This window comes from Equus przewalskii, chromosome 3 (genome assembly GCF_037783145.1).
Source record: "Equus przewalskii isolate Varuska chromosome 3, EquPr2, whole genome shotgun sequence".
In the NCBI taxonomy this organism is placed as follows: domain Eukaryota; kingdom Metazoa; phylum Chordata; class Mammalia; order Perissodactyla; family Equidae; genus Equus; species Equus przewalskii.
The window spans coordinates 22,013,717-22,032,904 of NC_091833.1; the positions used below are offsets into that span (position 1 = coordinate 22,013,717).

The 19,188-nt window shown below is 37.9% G+C and overlaps 1 protein-coding gene across 2 annotated transcripts in view; it reads left to right on the plus strand.

The window, feature by feature from the left end:
• PHLPP2 (PH domain and leucine rich repeat protein phosphatase 2) overlaps positions 1–19,188 on the plus strand; it is a 71,492-nt gene that overhangs the window by 45,233 nt on the left and 7,071 nt on the right. For both annotated transcript variants that reach the window (XM_070613833.1, XM_070613832.1), the window contains 9 exons: positions 1,790–1,850; positions 4,400–4,495; positions 5,804–5,959; positions 7,652–7,852; positions 14,747–14,909; positions 15,106–15,236; positions 16,165–16,275; positions 17,124–17,318; positions 18,756–18,987. In XM_070613833.1, the coding sequence (XP_070469934.1) occupies positions 1,790–1,850; positions 4,400–4,495; positions 5,804–5,959; positions 7,652–7,852; positions 14,747–14,909; positions 15,106–15,236; positions 16,165–16,275; positions 17,124–17,318; positions 18,756–18,987 (1,346 nt within the window). The remainder of the gene's footprint in view (positions 1–1,789; positions 1,851–4,399; positions 4,496–5,803; positions 5,960–7,651; positions 7,853–14,746; positions 14,910–15,105; positions 15,237–16,164; positions 16,276–17,123; positions 17,319–18,755; positions 18,988–19,188) is intronic.

Sequence of the window (19,188 nt, forward strand, 5' to 3'; positions counted from 1 at the left end):
ATAGTGAAAAAAACAAGAAAAAATATGACTGTTAATAGGAAAATGGGTAAACTAAACAGTGATATATTTATACAATAGAACATTGCACAACAGTGGAAATGACTAAAGCTTTGTGTATTAATATGGATAAATCTCAAAAACATTTTTTGAGCAAAAAAGGTGCATATTTATATGTACACTGATAGTTACATCACATTTTAAAACACACAAAAAAGTTGTTTTCTTAACTGTGAGTATGGCATAACAGTATGAAAGAATGCATGGGAATGAAAAAAATTATATTCGGGATGATGTTTACTTCTCAGTATGTGCAGTGTTTTAATTCCTAAAAAAAAAGTCTGAAGCATATAAAGCATAATGTGAAGATTTGTTAAAAGCTAGATGATGGGTGAAAGAGTGTTCATTGTTTTATTCTCTTTAGTTTTCTTTATCTCTAAAATATATTATTAGGATAAAAGACAGTTAAGGACTTCTCTTTTCATTGCCTTTTGTTATATTAGCTTCAGATTGTAGCTTAGGTCAGAATAGTGTCAAAGCTAATGAGTGTTGACTTGTGCTGTTTATAGATATTGTGAGGTGGTAGTAAGTCCTTTGCCATGGAAGTATTTTTATCAGGCCTATTCTTTATTCTTAATGTCTCTAGAGAATCTGAATTACTGGCCCTGTTGGAAAAGATCTCACTGACATACATGCAGTCCTTCTTAGTAACTGAGATTCTATCACAGTACTGTACTAAACAGGGCTTGTTTGAACTATAGGGAAAGGCACTCACTGGTCATCAGGCATATGCAAATTGAAACCCTAGTGTGAATCACTGCACACCTACCAGAATTACTAGAATGAAGAGGACTGAAAATACCACTATCACCTCTTGGGAGTATAAATTGGTACAACCACTTTGGGAAGCTTTGATAGTTTCTGTTAAACTGAACATAAGCAGCCCCTGTGTACTTAGCAGTTTCTCTCCCGAGCTTATACTCATTGTGAATGCTTATATTAGTCCACAAAAGACATGAACAAAAATGTACGTAGAAGTGCTATTCATAGTAGACTTAAATTGGAAAAGACTTAAATGCCATCAACTCTGAAATGGAAAAATAAATTGTGGTATATTCACTTAAGTTTTATGCAGCCATGAGAATGAATGAGCTACAACCATATGCAATAATATAAACAGATCTCACAAGCACAATGTGGAGTGTGAATGAAGACAGACAAAAAAATATTATACATGCTATATGTGTATATTTATATGAATAGGCAAAAGCATTCTATGGTATTGTGAGTCAGGATGGTGTTGCCCTTGTGGGGCAGTGACTGGAAGGGGAGACAAGGGGAAGCTTCTGGAGAGCTGGTAATGTTCTGTTTCTTGATCTGGGCACTGGTTACACCAGTATGTTCTGTTTGTAAAAATTCATCGATCTATACACTTGATTGTTGTGCTTTTCTCTATTTGTTTTACTTTAAAAGTTAAAATATTGCCAATGAAAATCCAGTTATTAATTTTTCACATTAAAAAATGAAGTAGTTACTGTTAACATTTAACAGTGGCCTGATCTAGTCTGAATCCAGTGCGATACACAAGATCCTTCAGTTAGTTGTTTGACTGGTTTTCAGATTGGGAGTAAGCAGTTAAAAGTTAGTCAGTGTGAGTTACCCAGTGATTTTAATCTTTAGTTCATCTCAGTTTTCTCTCTGGTGATTTTGCTAAGCCACTTTTCCCTTGTTTACTCTCAGTTACTTTCTTCTTTGGAGAATGTCACTAACAACCTATTTGTGTTTTGATTAGAGCTGACAGCAGTGAATGTCTATCCAGTACCCAGTCTGCTGAGTTCTCTAGAACTCTCCCGGTGAGTGTGTCTCATGAGGGTGGTGCTTGTTTGGTTCTTTATTTAAGAGAGATACGTGGATACTTTGGTAGTTTCGAGGTACAAAAAATCTAAATATGAAGTATTTGGATAACCTGGAGAAGGGTCAAAGGATGGGTGGAGAAATAAGTTTAATGGCAAGACTCTGTAGTTAAAGGAAAGGTTGTCTTGAAATAGAAAGGTGCCTATGAATTGCTCATTCTTAAAGTCCATTGATTTAAGACAAGATGCCAACAAAGAAGACCTTTTACCCCTTCATGGCAGTGATTTCCTTTTTGCCAGTTGGAATCAGATAATTTTTGGTTTTTAGATAGTGGCTTATTTTTAAATTTTTATTCTCTTCGTTTTTTGATACTCTTGTGACCCATGCTGGTCTGATTTTCGGAGAGATATCATATTCAGGATTTTATTACTTTTGTTGGTGGTCAAGAATAAATATAAATGAGGTTTGCTTTCTTTCCTTCATTCATTTTTTAATACTGTGTTACGCATTCAGGATTCAGTGGTTGATTTTTACAGTCTGGTGGAGACTTTGGCAATCAAACAAGCAATTGCAGAGCAGCACCATAAGTGCTGTGCATATAGAGTGCTAGAAGCAGGTGGACAGGGCAGTGGACAGGGTCCTGTATGGTCAGGATTGTTGAAAAGATTAAATGAGATAATAAAACCAAAATATATAGCATAGTGCCTGGCATATAGTTGTCTCTCAAGAAATACTGGCTATTATATCCAGGTTTCTTTTTACTGTTATTTTATTATCATTATTATTATTAAGCTATCATTGTAGATTCCCTTCCATCCATTTCTTTCTGTCATATCTTTCCAGCAAAACTCCAACATGAATCAGTACTAAGATTTATCTTCTCCACTGGGCTTGATCGTTGCTGAAGAAAATCATATCCAGATGTACAGCACTATAAATTCACAATTCATTTGGAGCTTATTGTCCTTTTTATTGATATGATTTTCTCCCTGATTATCTAGGCTAGAAGCCTGAAAGTCTCTCTTTTTTTTTTTTTTAAATTTCATTACACCTAGATCTGATGATCTTTTTGGTGAGGAAGATTGGCCCTGAGCTAATGTGTGGCCAGTCTTCCTCTTTTATTTTCTTCACCGCAAAGCCCCAGTACATAGTTGTATATCACAGTTGTAAGTCCTTCTAGTTCTTCTGTGTGGGATGCTGCCACAGCATGGCTTGATGAGCAGTGCGTAGGTCTGCGCCCAGGATCCAAACTGGCAAACTCAGGGCCACTAAAGCAGAGTGTGTGGACTTAACCACTACGCCACTGGGCCAGCCCCCTGAAAGTCATTTTTGATTCTTCCCTCTGCTCGACTCCCATGTCTAATCCACATCCAAGTCGTGTAGATTTTTGCCTCCTAAATATTTCTGGATTCTCTCCCCTCCCTTCCATGTATATTACCACTCATTTAGGTCCATATCATTTCTTGTCTGGAGTTCTGATTCTAATCAGCTTTCTGATTATTTTTCCTTTTACTAATATAACCTCCTCAATCAGACCTCCATGTATCCACAGAGAGAGCTATTTAGGGTAGAGAACTGACATTGTCTCCCCACTGCTTACACACCTTCCAGTGATCCCACTATACTTGCAGCATAAAGTCACAACCTTCTAGACATGATTTTAGGTCTTTCCAACCTTGTTTCTTCCCATTCTCTGTTCCATATTTGCTTCTCCAGCATCACCAAACTGCTTATTAGTCCCCACATATATCATGCCATTTCTTTTCTTGTTTCTACTCTAGCTCAGGTTGTCATCTCTTGCTTGGAATGTTCTCCTCACCTCAGGTCATTCATCCTTCAAATTCTAACTCAGATGTCTTATTTCTTCGGGGCTTGCCTTGATCCACTTCAGGCAAAGTGCATCCTTCACTAAGCCGTCATGGCAGCATCTGCATTTCTCTTACAGCACTTGTTTCTTCTGCCTCATTGTATTGATCAATTGGTCAGTAGATACTTTGAAGTCTAGAGAAGCTAAGTAACATCTGATAATAAAATTCCTTTTACTAAGTATCTGTCCAGTGCTCTACTAAATATTTGAGTTCACATTCTAAATGATCTGGAAACTTTTTCCTCCCTTAGTTATCTTTTGTCCCTCTTTCCTCACTTTTATTCATTCTGTTCATTTCCTCAGAATTTGCTTCTCTTTCCCCCCAATCGTTACCTGTAGAAATCCTACTCATCTTTGGTGGTTTGTTTAAAATGCTGCTTCTTCTATTAAGTCTTTCCTCATTTCTTCCTCATCCCATCCCACGACATGTATCTTTTCCTACTGCTGAAATTCTTTGTGCATGTGGCATAATTGATCCAATATACATATTCTCTCTCCACCCTTCTATTAGCAACTTTCATTAAGCACCTACTGTATTACAGGTAGGCTACCAGGGATGCCTTGGGGATGGTGCTCCTGCCCTCAAGAGGCTCAGGGGCTGGTTAACAGACATATTACAGACAAGAAATGAGTTCCATTCATCATCTTAAATGATACCTTTTCCTTATTTATTTTCTGCAGAAACCTGCTAGAGTGTGTCCCTGACTGGGCCTGTGAAGCAAAAAAGATAGAAATATTAGATATGAGCTATAATCTTCTGACAGAGGTTCCTATGAGGTATGTGTGTGTTAATGTATATATTATATATGTACATATTACAATATGTGTTTATATGCATGTAGTTAATTGTTTTCCTAGATTTGGGTTGCCTTGCTAAGGTACTTTCATTTATTTGTTCAGTAAATAGTGAGTACCTGCTGAGCACAGGGCAGTGTGAAGTGCTGTAAGGAATAGGGTAACAGCTAATGCATAGTCTTGGCCTGCAAGGAATTTAGTAAGCAGATTTTTGAGGTAACGTGTGCACAGATAACTGTGATAAAATGTAACAAGAGTTACTGGCATAGGTCGGTGATAAGATATTGGATGAGTTATTATGAGCTGGGAAATGTTCTAAGAACTTCCCTTTTATCATCTTATTTAATCCTTTCACAAGTGTATTATATAGGTGCTGTTATCTTCATCTTACAAATAAGGAAATAAGACTTAGAGAGGCTGGGTACCTTTCCCAAGGTTGCACTTAACTAGGAGGTGATGGCAACTGGCATTTGAATGTAGTCATTCTTCAAGGCCTTCACTCTTCTTCACTACACTGTATAAATAAAATATTTTAGAAATTCAGAACTTTGAATAATTAGAGAATGCTTCATGGAGAATATTTATTTGAATTGACCTTTACAAGATGATGGGATTTCTCTATGTGGAGGGAGAAAGAGAGAGGTATTTGGGGAGAAATGGTATATTCAAAGGTTCTGAGGTGTAAAATGTGTGGTTATCACCTAATGGAATCTTTAAAATTAAACTAGAGGCTTTGTAGCATGGTAGGTAGGAACACAGCCTTTGGAGTCTGCTCTTAGTGCAAATCCTGACTGTACCATTTACTGCATTCTGTGTGAGATCTTTGGCAAATCAAAGTCACTTAACCCTTCTGAACTTCATAGTTAAATGGCCTAGCACATTTTAAGCACTCAATAAATAGCAGTGTTTGTTATAGTAAATTTTGTTATTATTAACTTACTATAATCAGTTATATTAATACTGATAAATTCACTGAATTTTTGGTGCTGTCTAGACTTAAAATCTAAATGGATTTATTCTAGAAATTCTTTATTTGTTTAGATCTTTTCTGTGCTGTTTGCTTTCATTAATTCACCTTTTCCCAGAAAAATCTTAATGACTTCCTGGTGGGTGGTGGGTAAACATATGGTCGTGGCTTCTTTCTTGGCTCAGGCACTTGTTGGTAATTATATTGTCTAGAAGAATATGTTCCTATTAGTTTACTGATTTCAGTTAAATAGCCAAGGGCAGACTCAGAAAGAAAGATTTAAGTAGCTTTTTTATTTGTTTCTTTGTACTGTTCCCTCTTAGAATTCTTAGTAGCTTGAGTCTTAGAAAACTGATGGTGGGACACAATCGTGTGCAAAACCTTCCGGTACTGGTGGAGCACATCCCCCTTGAGGTGCTGGATGTTCAGCATAACTCACTCACCAGGCTGCCAGATACCCTCTTCTCCAAGGCCTTAAAGTAAGTACTCTGGATTTTATTTAGAAGAGCAGAATCATTGGCTAAACAAACTGCACTGGCTTGTCATTGGAGTGACCTTTGGAACTATGTTTACAGAGTGTTTACCTCATAGTCCAGCTATGGGTGGAGGCTTATTTGCAATTTGTGTGAAATAAAATATGACACTGTTTTATGAGGCAGTAATCTTTAACTCAAAAGTTGAAATACCCATCAAATACTTAAGAAGTTTTAGTGTTGTAAACAACTTAAACAGGTTGGAAAAGTTCAGATTTTCATCTCAGAAAAGAATACAGCTATGACCTTTAAAGAGAAGTTACAGTTTCCTCGGGCAAGTTTCAGCTTTTGCGTTAGATCGAAAAGGACATGCCACTAAAGTTAATTGTTTTTATTTCTAGCTTTACCAAGCTATCATTTACTTACATTCTCTATTGCAACACTTTTTACTACCTACTTTGAAAACTGTGTATTTAAAGGTAACATTACTCCAAAAGGTGTTATTTGCTTTCTTACTGTAAATTAACAAATAGTCTGCCTTCCTATTTTAATACCTGTAATCAGGTTTATCTAATGTGTATACCACTATTAAATGAAAGCTGGTTTTTAATTATAGTCTTCTGCAGTATGAAGAGGGCAATATTGTCTTCAGTTTAGAAATGGAGAAAACAGTGATAAGCAGTAATTTAAGATAAGGCTACAGGAGACATACAAAGAGCATTTAGCATTTGGCTTGTTCTTTGTTTGGTAGCTTATACATCTTTTAATGTATAATACACTTGGTTGGACTTTTCTAAAAGTAAAATCTTTGGAAATTCTAAAAAATGTTTGAAGGAAATTTTCTTTTTGGAAAGTTTATATGGGGTCTTAATGCAGTAACATTTGTTAATTAACAAGTATTTGTTAGTAATGCATAAAACTGCATTTGATTCTAATGACAGCTTGAATAAAATTAGTTGAAAACCTTAGAATCTGTAGTAAGGAAGTTACTCAGCAGCTGTAGCCAGCTGTCAGTGATACTTCTTTAACACTAACTCTGCACAGAGCACTTTTGGCACATACAAAGACACAAGCCTCAGTACGCTCGACAGCTTACCAGATAATTAGGGATGTGGATCACATAACATGAAGAAGACTTAAGAACATACAACAAATTTAGTAATATTAGCTGCCCCTTTGTGAGCATATTCTTTATATACCTATTTGGTATATACCAAATAGGTATATAAAAAAATAGGTATACCAATAAAAATTTGCCATGCTAGGCAAATTTTAAATCATAACATGTTTTACCTATTAGATTGGTAAACATTAAAATGAATTATTATACTCAGTGTTGACAGTGGTGTGAGCAAATTGATATTCTTTTATCCTTGTGGAAGTATAATTTGGTGTATCCTTTCTGGAACTCAGTTTGGTGATATATATGTAAAAATCTTAAAAAAGATGAAGCTAGGTTAGCATCAGGCCACCACAGAAGCCTGGGAACACAACCATGCCTGTACTCTTTCCTCTCTACTTGGCTTGCATGAGTTGAGTAGAAGGAACTTTCGCTGGGTAGAATCAATTGGGGAAAACTACGTGGAGGAAATTACTTCTGTCACTAGTTTGGGAGCATGGGATGGCAGTGTTCCATACTGAGATGGCATGATGGTTTTACATAAGAAGGCAACAAATGATTTGTGTGTGTTCTATCAGTCTCAGATACCTGAATGCATCTGCAAACAGTCTGGAGTCTTTGCCATCTGCCTGTGCTGGAGAGGAGAGTCTGAGTGCACTGCAGCTGCTCTATCTGACCAACAACCTCCTGACAGATCAGTGTGTGCCCATCCTGGTCGGGCACCCACACCTGCGAATCTTGCATCTTGCCAACAACCAGCTACAGACTTTTCCTGCAAGGTAAATGAGTGCAGCCTTTGGTCATTTCAGACACATGACCTGAATTTTGCATTTGTCAGACTACATTGTAGCTATCATACTGTGTACTCTTGCTTTATATTGAGTGACTTACTGATGCTGTGACTCCACTAGTCAAACGGGAAAATCTGTACCTAGTTGTTAAGTATCAGTAACCAGTGGTTAAATGTGTTTAATTCTTAGTCCTAATTACTTAATAATGGTCTGGAAATTTTCAAGGTAGGAAAGTACAGGCTTATGAAATAAAAGAAATTGTGAAGATAATTTTTTCTTTTCTCTTGTCAGCACTGTTTTATAAAATACTGTTGAGTCCATTAATTTATTCATTTTATATACATATATATAAAATACCTACTGTATGTCAAATACTGTGTTGTGTAAGTGCTGGGGAAACAATGGTGATTGAGTTACAATCTCTGTCCTCAAGGAATTTACAGTCAAATTGAGGAAATAGGCAAATATATAGGCTATTGCAATGCAGTGTAATTAATGCAGGATGTTAAAGATAGGCACAGGTAGCTAGCTGCCACTGCACAGGGCCCGGGAGTGGGGTTGGTCTTCCTGGAGGAAGAGATGAATAGTAGTTAGCAGGATACAACTATAAGAAGACATATAAGAGAAGTTTAATTCTGTCAAAGTTTTAAACAGGGTCAGTGGAGAAATAACTATCTTTCAAAATACATTTGATAAAAAAAAATACTTAGAAAATTTGACACCAGAAAAGTCCATCTATACCAGGAAAGTAGTCATTAAAAATTGTGTTTTCAAGAACTAAGAACATAGGGAAATGACATTTGATATAATTTGAATAAAAATAAAACTATATATATATATTTTTTTTTTTTTTCAATTTCAGAACATTCTTATCACCCCCAAGAGAAACCTATATACATGAATAGTTACTCCCCATTGCCCCTTCCGCCAACTCCTGGAAACCAGTAATCTGCTTTTTGTGTCTATTGATTTGCCTATTTTGGACATTTCATGTAAATGCAGTAATACAATATTTGGCCATTTGTATCTGGCTTCTTTCATGTATCATAATGTTTTCAAATTTCATCCACGGTATATCACGTATCAGAAGTTCATTTCTTTTTATGACTGAATAATAGTCCATGGCATGGGTATACCACATTTTGTTTATCTCTTCGTTAGTTGATGTCCTTTGGGTTGTTTACACTTTTTGACTATTATGAATAATGTTGCTATGAACATTTGTGCACAAGTTGTTGTATGGACATATGTTTTCACGTCTATTGGGTATATACTAGGTGTGGAATTGCTAGGTCATATGGCAATTCGATGTTTCACATTTTGACTGTTCAGACTATTCCAAGGCGGCAACATCATTTTACGTTCCCACCAGCAATGTATGAAGGTTCCAGTTTCTCCACATCTTCATCAACACTTTCTCTTGTCCATCTTTCTGACTATGACTATCCTAGTAAGTGTGAAGTGGTATTTCATTGTGGTTTTTATTTGCATTTCTCTAGTAGCTAATAAGCATCTTTTCATGTGCTTATTGGCCATTTGTACCATTTGTATACCTCCTTTAGAGAAATGTCTATTCACATCCCTTGCCCTTTTTATCTTTAATTTGAGTTCATAATAGTTTACATCATTGTGAAATTTCAGTTATACATTATTTCCTGTCTGTCACCACATAGGTGCTCCCCTTCACCCCCTGTGCCCACCCCCACCCCCCTTCCCCTGGTAACCACTGAACTGTTTTCTTTGTCCATGTGCTTGTATATATTCCACATGAGTGAAATCATCTGATGTTTGTCTTTCTCAGTCTGGCTTATTTCGCTAGGCGTAATTCCCTCCAGGTCCATCCATGTTGTTGCAAATGGGATGAATTTGTCTTTTTTTCTAGCTGAGTAGTATTCCATTGTACATATATACCACATCATCTTTATCCAATCATCAGTCGATGGGCACTTGGATTGTTTCCATGTCTTGGCAATTGTGAATAGTGCTGCAGTGAACATAGGGGTACATATGTTACCTTGGATTGTTGATTTCAAGTTGTTTGGGTAGACACCCAGTAGCTGGGTCATATGGTAGTTCTATTTTTAGTTTTTTGGGGGAATCTCCGTAGTAGCTGTACCAGTTTGCATTCCCACGAGCAGTGTATGAGGGTTCCCTTCTATCCACACCCTCTCCAACATTTGTTATTTTTAGTCTTAGTGAATATAGCCATTTTAACAGGCATAAGGTGATCTCTTAGTGTAGTTTTGATTTGCATTTCTTTGATGCTTAGTGATGTTGAACATATTTTCATGTGTTTATTGGCCCTGTATATCTTCTTTGGAAAAATGGTCATATCCTCTGCCCATTTTTTGATCGGGCTATTTTGTTGTTCTTCAGTTGCGTGAGTTCCTGATATATTATGGAGATTAACCCCTTATTGGATATATGATTTGCAAAAATTTTCTCCCAATTGGTGGGTTGTCTTTTGGTTTTAATCCTAGTTTCTTTTGCCTTGCAGAAGCCCTTTAGTCTGATGAATTCCCACTTGTTTATTTTTTCTTTTGTTTCCTTTGAGAAGACATGGTATTCGAAAAGATCCTTTTAAGTTCAATGTCAAAGAGTGTACTACCTAGATTATCTTCCAGGAATTTTATGGTTTCAGGATTTATCTTCAAGTCTTTGATCCATTTTGAGTTTATTTTTGTGTATGGCATGAGATAATGGTCTACTTTCCTTCTTTTGCATGAATGTGGCTGTCCAGTTTTCCTGACACCATTTATTGAAGAGGCTGTCTTTTCGGGGCTGGCCCCGTGGCCGAGTGGTTAAGTTCGCGCGCTCCGCTGCAGGCGGCCCAGTGTTTCGTTAGTTCGAATCCTGGGCGCGGACATGGCACTGCTCATCAGACCACGCTGAGGCAGCGTCCCACATGCCACAACTAGAAGAACCCACAACGAAGAATACACAACTATGTACCGGGGGGCTTTGGGGAGAAAAAGGAAAAAATAAAATCTTAAAAAAAAAAAAAAAAAAAAAGAGGCTGTCTTTTCTCCATTATATGTTCTTGGCACCTTTGTCGAAGCTTAGCTGTCTGTATAAGTGCGGTTTTATTTCTGGGCTTTCAGTTCTGTTCCATTGATTTGTGTGCCTGTTTTTGTAATAGTACCATGCTGTTGTGATCACTATGGCTTTGTAGTACATTTTGAAGTCAGGGATTGTGATGCCTCCAGCTTTGATCTTTTTTCTCAGGATTGCTTTAGCAATTCAGGGTCTTTGGTTGCCCCATATGAATTTTAGGATTCTTTGCTCTATTTCCATGAAGAATGTTATTGGGATTCTGATTGCACTGAATCCATAGATTGCTTTGGGTAGTATGGACATTTTAGCTATGTTTATTTTTCCAATCCATGTGCATGAAATCTCTTTCCATCTCTTTCCATCATTATCTATTTCTTTCAATAATATCTTATAGTTTTCATTGTATAAGTCCTTTGCATCCTTAGTTAAGTTTATTCCTAGATACTTTATTCTTTTTTTTGCAGTTATAAATGGAATTGTATTCTTGAGTTCTCTTTCTGTAAGTTCATTATTAGAGTACAGAGATGTAACTGATTTTTGTAAGTTGATTTTGTACCCTGCAATTTTGCTGTAGTGGTTAGTTATTTCTAATAGTTTTTCTGATGGATTCTTTGGGGTTTTCTATACATAAGATCATGTCGTCTGGAAACAGAGTTTCACTTCTTCACTGCCTATTTGGATTCCTTTTATTCCTTTCTCTTGCCTAATTGCTCTGGCCAAAACCTCTAGTACTGTGTTGAATAAGAGTGGTGATAGTGGGCATCCTTGTTTTGTTCCTGTTCTCAGAGGGATGGCATTCAGTTTTTCCTCATTGAGTATGATGTTGGCTGTGGGTTTGTCATATATGGCCTTTAGTATGTTGAGGTAATTTCCTTCTATCCCCATTTTATTAAGTGTTTTTATCCTAAATGGCTGTTGGATCTTGTCAAATGCTTTCTCTGTGTCTATTGAGATGATCAAGTAGTTTTTATTCCTCATTTTGTTAAGATTGATTTACGGATGTTGAAGCATCCCTGTGTCCCTGGAATAAATCCCACTTGATCATGTTGTATGGTCTTTTTGATGTATTGCTGTATTTGGGTTGCCAATACTTTGCTGAGGATTTTTGCATCAATGTTCATCGGCAATATTGGCCTGTAGCTCTCCTTTTTTGTCCTGTCCTTGTCAGGCTTTGGTATTGGACTGATGTTGGCTTTGTAGAATGTGTTAAGAAGTGTTCCATCTTCCCTAATTTTTTGGAATAGCTTGAGAAGGATATGTATTAAATCCTCTCTGAAAATTTGGTAGAATTCCCCAGGGAAGCCACCTGGTCCTGGACTTTTTTTTTTTTTTTTTTTTTTAAGATTTTATTTTTTCCTTTTTTTTTCTTCCCAAAGCCCCCCGGTACATAGTTGTATATTCTTTGTTGTGGGTCCTGCTAGTTGTGGCATGTGGGACGCTGCCTCAGCGTGGTTTGATGAGCAGTGTCATGTCCGCGCCCAGGATTCGAACCAACGAAACACTGGGCCGCCTGCAGCGGAGCGCGCGAACTTAACCGCTCGGCCACGGGGCCAGCCCCTGGTCCTGGACTTTTAAATAAAACAAAACTGTATATTTTGATTCTGATTTTATTTTACAAATTTTCTTAGAAATATGATTAACTTCAGAAAACTTATCCTGTAATTTTTGTGAAAATTTATGAAGTGAGATATTTAGAGCTTAGAGGAGACAAGTGGGATAAACTTGATAGCTTCCTTGAAAGAATTTGAACCATGGCTTTTAACATGTATACAGAATCTTAATTTCAGAATGTGACAGATTTCTTGAAATCCTATCAGGTTAATTCAGTTGGACTCAAATGTGTTCATATAAAGTGAAAGTGACAGACCACTGACAAGTTCTATTAGTATGTGAAGCTGTTGTGAGATATCAGATGCAATACTCTGAAACTAATGAATTCCGCCTAATTTGATGACACTCTTATTGTTGGAGGGGTCAAAAGCAGGCTGATATAAAACTTAAAACACATCAAAGAATATGAAAATATAAAGTTAGAAGTAAACATAAGAATTAACAGGAGATCACATAAAATTAGAGTAATCTGAATACAGATAATAAAACAAATGGAAGTTAAGAGGAGTATATTAAAGGAAACATATGTTCTATACTGAATAATAAATCCACTGTCAAGTCATCTCCTGAACAGTGTTGTAATTGCACAGGCACAGTCCAGATCTTCTGTGTCTTTTGGACTATTTTCAGAATCTAGCACACTTCTGGGTGCTCAGCAAGAGACTGATTGAAATTGGGGTACTGCATTTCTGTTCACAAGTCAGAAAGATCCAGGGAGGGAGGAGTATAAGAGAAAAGTGTGAGGTATGGAAATGGAAGAAATTTCTGAATATATTATTAAGTAAAAACAAAAACAAGTTATAAAACAATATGTATAATATGGCATCTTTTTTAATTTGAAAAATATAGTTTCCTGCATTTAAAAGGACAAGAATACTGTCATCAGAGATTATCTCTGGTAGTGAGATTAAAAGATTTTTTTTCTGTTTCTGTCTGATTTTCTGCTTTTTCTGTTTCTGTTTTTTCTGTTTCTGTCTCTATTTTTAAATTTTTTTCACTGAGTATTACTATTGCAATAAGAAAGAAAATTTTAATTTACTGATCTTAGTTATTAAAAGCATTTGTGAATTTATTTTCTAGCAACAGAAATTATTATATATTAATGAAAAGGGCAGGATGTGAATTTATATAAAACAAATCTGCATATGAAAATTTGGTGGGAAATTCAGTAAAGTGAGAATAGTAATTTTTTCAGATTGGCGGTATTATTGTTGATTATTTTCTTCATTTTCCAAACTTTCTCTCCATGTTACAGCAGTTTATTATTATTATTTTTGCTGAGGAAGATTCACTCTGAGCTAACATCCATTGCCAATCTTCCTCTTTTTTGCTTGAGGAAGATTAGCACTCAGCTAACATCTGTGCTAATCTTCCTCTGTTTTGTTATATATGAGACACCACCACAGCATGGCTGGCAAGTGGAGTAAGGCCACGCCCAGGATCTGGACCTGCGAACTCAGGCTGCAGAAGCAGAGCGTGCAGAACTTTAACCACTCAGCCACAGGGCTGGGCTCAGTTTATTATTTTTATAATTTTTTAAATAAATAGATAAAAAGAAATCAGAGCGATTTGTAATAATCTAGATAAAGGTGTTAGGCCATCTTAAGATACTTCACTTGCTGTGGAGAAACTTTTGCTCAATCCTGTGGAAGAGTGTGAATCACATCACAGTGCCAAGCACAGTGCTGTCTGTATAATAAGCACTCAGTTAATGTTTAAGAAGATGGATTGTGCTACGAATAAGTCACTGTAGAAATTTAAAACTGAAATGAACCTTAGTGATGATTTCGTACAACTTCTTTATTTTACAGCTGAGGATATTGATGTCCACTGACATTAACTTACCCAGGATTTTGCAACTAGTTAGTGGCAAATCAAGTACTATAACTAATCTACCAAACCTAGGCCCATGCTGGTTCAGCCACTTCCTGTAAGTCAGATAATAGGAAGATGTTCATGCCCACAAGATCCAACAGCTGTAAGAGAAGCAAGGGAAGCTTCAGCCCTTGAAACACACTGGGAGGCAGATTAGGCTGAGATTCAGCGAGAGCAGTCACCATGGTGAGCTGTTTGTTCCCTTTGCTGGTATCTGATTGTTTCATTCTGACTAGTCACCTGGCAGTGGACCAGGTCACCTCTGTACTCTGTGGCTACTGTACTTGCTTGGCAGCTACTTATTTCAGGTGCAGTATGTTATTTTTGGTGTTTCTTTTTCAGCAAACTAAATAAATTGGAGGAGTTGGAGGAACTCAACCTAAGTGGCAACAAGCTTAAAACCATTCCCACAACCATAGCAAACTGTAAAAGGCTGCACACCCTTGTCGCACACTCCAACAACATCAGCATTTTCCCAGAAATACTGCAGTTGCCTCAGATCCAGGTACTTTTATGTGCTGGAATGATGTGCTTTTGGGAGAAATGGCAAGAGTGTGAATGAGGAAAAAGGAAGTGGCAATTTGGGATCACAGTATATTTAATTGATTCCTGGGAAGAAATTAAGTTCCCTTTGAGGATACAGTAGGAGAGTGAGCATTAGGGAATTAAGAATTAACTTAATTTCTCCGTTTTCCTCTCAGTTTGTAGACCTAAGCTGCAATGACTTGACAGAAATCCTGATTCCTGAGGCTTTGCCTGCTACTTTACAAGACCTTGACCTGACAGGAAATACAAATCTGGTTCTGGAACACAAGACGTTGGACACATTTAGGTAGGAAGAAAATTTGAAGTTGAATCTGCATGTGCTTTTAGTCCTACCAGCTGTGTGTCTGTCTTCTTAAGGACTGTGGAAATCTTGATTAACTAAAGGAATAGAATGAATTCGGTCATAAAGCGCTTGGTTCTCTTCTTTGATTCAATTTCTTTTCTTTTTAAAGATTGGCACCTGCGCTAACATCTCTTGCCAGTCTTTTTTTCTTCTTCTCCCCAAAGCCCCCAGTACATAGTTGTATATTCTATTTGTAGGTCCTTCTGGCTCTGCTATATGGGACGCTGCCTCAGCATGGCTTCATGAGCGGTGCTAGGTCTGTGGCCAGGATCTGAACCAGCGAAACCCTGAGCTGCTGAAGCGGAGCACAAACTTAACCACTCGGCCATGAGGCCAGCCCCTGATGCAATTTTTGATGGATGTTCTATCCAGTAGTCAGCCTATTTATATCAGAACTCAGCATGATGACTACTGCTTAGCCATACACTGAATATTTTTACCTGCCAGGCATAGATATTTTAGGTGGCACAGATCACATTACATTACAACATCTAAGAGACAATGCAAGCTCATTCATTGTACCAAGACTTCATTGTATCAAAATATTAAGTGGACAGTTGGCTGAAATGTAGAAATCCTTGTTGTGCTTAGTTTTTCACTGAAATGAACGGCATCAATTGTAACAATATTTGACCCCTATTTCTTCCTCCTACCCCTTTCCTTCCTTTCCCTCCTTTCCCTCCTCCTCCTTGGCCAGTGGATCAGCACACTACTGTCATTTCAGTCTCTCTTTAGTGTCATTAAGTCTCTCTGGAAATGAATCTTGGTCTGTAAACAGATTATTTTATAAAAACATACATTGTTGTTGGGTTGTTTTTGTAAAATACAGAAATGCATATGGTTTAATCTTCCCTTCCTCCACTTCCCACAGCCATATCACAACCCTAAAAATTGATCAGAAACCTTTGCCAACCACTGATTCTACAATTACGTCTACCTTCTGGAGCCATGGACTGGCTGAGATGGCAGGGCAGAGAAATAAGTGAGTATCTTGGCCCTGGAGACTGAGGGAAAAAAAGACAGCCCCTGAGATCTGGGAACTGATCTGATGCTGCAAGTTGGGCTGTGTCGTTCTTCTTTTGGACATAGACAAATCACAGAATGCCAGCATCAGATAAGATCCTGAGAACATGATCCCCTGAGACAAAAACAAGATGAATGCACAGTCCATAAAATACCAAACATCCCCTCTCCTGGCTAAAATGGGTGACTGCTACTTTCTTTACCAATTACAGCTTTATCCTCTTTCCCTATAGATAAGATTTATTGAGATACCCAACCATAGAATGGCCTTGCTTTCTGACAGCACCCAATCTAGTATGGTTCCCCACTTTGTTAGACTTCCCCGAAATGACCCAACCAAAGCCCAAATTCTCTACTAGGTTTTTCCAATACTGTCTTACCTATATACCCTAGAGTTCCACGGTGTGCATTTTCCCTTGCTGCACAGCATAATAAACCCAACTTATTCAACCACAGGTGTGCTCCTGGGGGTCTTCGGCTGAAGGACATTGACAATACTAGTCCTTAATCACTACTAAGAGAAAACATTTAATCTGTCCAGCCTTTGGCAGCATTGCAAAACTAATATGTACTGCTCATGGATGTGGCTGAATTCCCCCTTTTCTTATGACATCACTCTTTCAGATGATACTTAATTATCTTATCTAACATTTTTTTCATGTGTAGATTAGGATTTACTACTATTCTTCTCAATCCTCAATTAATACTTTTTTAAAGAAGGCACACTGGAGAATAATCCTTTACCAATCCTTTACCTATTACCAAGAATAATTCTTTGATGTTTGTCCTTCTGTATTTCTGTGATAGGCTGTGTGTATCTGCCCTAGCTGTGGATAACTTTGCAGAGGGGGTGGGAGCTGTGTATGGCATGTTCGATGGGGACCGAAATGAGGAGCTCCCTCGCCTGCTCCAGTGTACCATGGCAGACGTGCTTTTGGAAGAGGTACAGCAGTCAACAAATGACACAGTCTTCATGGCTAACACCTTCTTGGTATCTCACAGGTAAGCAGGTGGGTTGAATAATCCCTAACTCAGTCCCGCTTTTGGAAAATATGTCTCAGTAAGCCAGAAAGTCAGGGTCTAAATTACAGGTACAAGAGCAAGGTGAGACCTTGCTCCTTCTTTCGTGACCGTTCTATCAGCATGGCATGTGGAGTTTGGGCTCTTTAAAGAGTCTCTGGAGCCATCTGTTTTCTCTGTTGACCCAAAGACTGGTGAGGATCTGGAAAGCCCAGAAATCATGCACAAAAAATTGTGTGTGTGTATATGCATTTGTACATTTGGGGAAAGGAAATGGTAAGCTTTTATAAGATTCGCCAAAGAGTCAATGACCTATAAAAGGTTAAGCATTGATCAGATTCATGTGTTTAGAATACTTATTAGTGGGGATTTACCAACTAATCTTCTCATTCAAGTCTAAGCCACTTAAGGACAAAAACCCTATATAACCAAACTGTTGAAAATCTCTTAGCAGCTAATGGAGCATCTTGCACGCCAAGTGGGCTGCATAGAGGATATGTACCACTGAGAGGTTGTCAACTTGTGTAATCAAAGTTGAAATGGAGCAGCCTGGAGCCCAACCTGATTTTATCTGTCATTATAACACAAAGCAAAGATATTGGGAAAGGAGACTATTTTTCAGTAATAGAATTGAGCCTAGGAACTTGGCAAAATAAAGGGTTTTGGAAAGGGAACTCAATTTATGAAGCATCCTCCAAGAGCTGGGCACTATACCAAGCATTTTTCTTATTATATCTTTTATTTTCAAAACAAGCCAAAGAGGTAGATATTTTATCATAAAAATTTCTGGGAGAATTAACTTGCTGAGGATCTATAGCCTCTAAATCACAGAGCTGGAATTTGAAACCAGATCTTTCTGATAGTAGCCATCTAGGGGATAGATGCCTTGTGCATGGGAGAAATACAAGGAGAATTATGGTCCTTCCTTCAAGGAACTTGCAACCTAAGTGAGTGGTTCTCAGAGTGTTGTTCTAGGACCAGCAGTCTCAGCATCACCAGAAACTTGTTGGAAATGCAGATTATTGGGCCAGCCCCTTACCCACTGAGTCAGAAACTCTGTGGGTGGGCCCAGCAATGTGTGTTTTAACAAGCCTTCTGGGTGATTCTGATGTTCTAAAGTCGGAAGCCACTGAATTAGGTCGTTGTAGTCTATGAGCCGACATAAGCAGAGGCAGTAGAGAAAGACGTACCCTTATTGTCTCCCCTTCCCCAACCCTTTTTGTAAAATTTCCTTGTCAGCTAAGCATGGAAGACGTGATTCTCTTCACCATCATCACCTATAGCAAGAGACTGCCTTCAGGTGGATAATTCTGGTTCACAGTCACATGGCAGAAAAACAAGGAAATCACGGACATGAAGGACTGCCACTTTGTTCTAAAATTAGCTACCATGTCTTCATTTTCCTTTCTTTCTAAATAGGAAATTAGGAATGGCTGGCCAGAAGCTAGGCTCCTCTGCTCTCCTTTGTTACATCCGCCCTGACACTGCCGACCCAACAAGTAGTTTTAGCTTGACAGTGGCCAACGTTGGCACATGCCAAGCAGTCCTGTGCCGAAGCGGGAAACCAGTGCCCCTCTCTAAAGTCTTCAGCCTGGAACAGGACTCAGAAGAGGCTCAGAGGGTGAAGGACCAAAAAGCCATCATAACAGAGGTGAGTCTCACTCTCCACCAGTCACTTGTACTCCTCAAATCTAGAGAATGCTGTTCTGCATAGAGGCAGTGAAGGTCCATTTTCTTCCCATCAAGCCTTGTAAATTGTATCCAAACCAGATAATAGTACTAGGAGAAAATCTAATGAGCAGTTAATAACTCGCAAAAAGAAAAATCAAATTAATTAGAAATGAAAAATCTT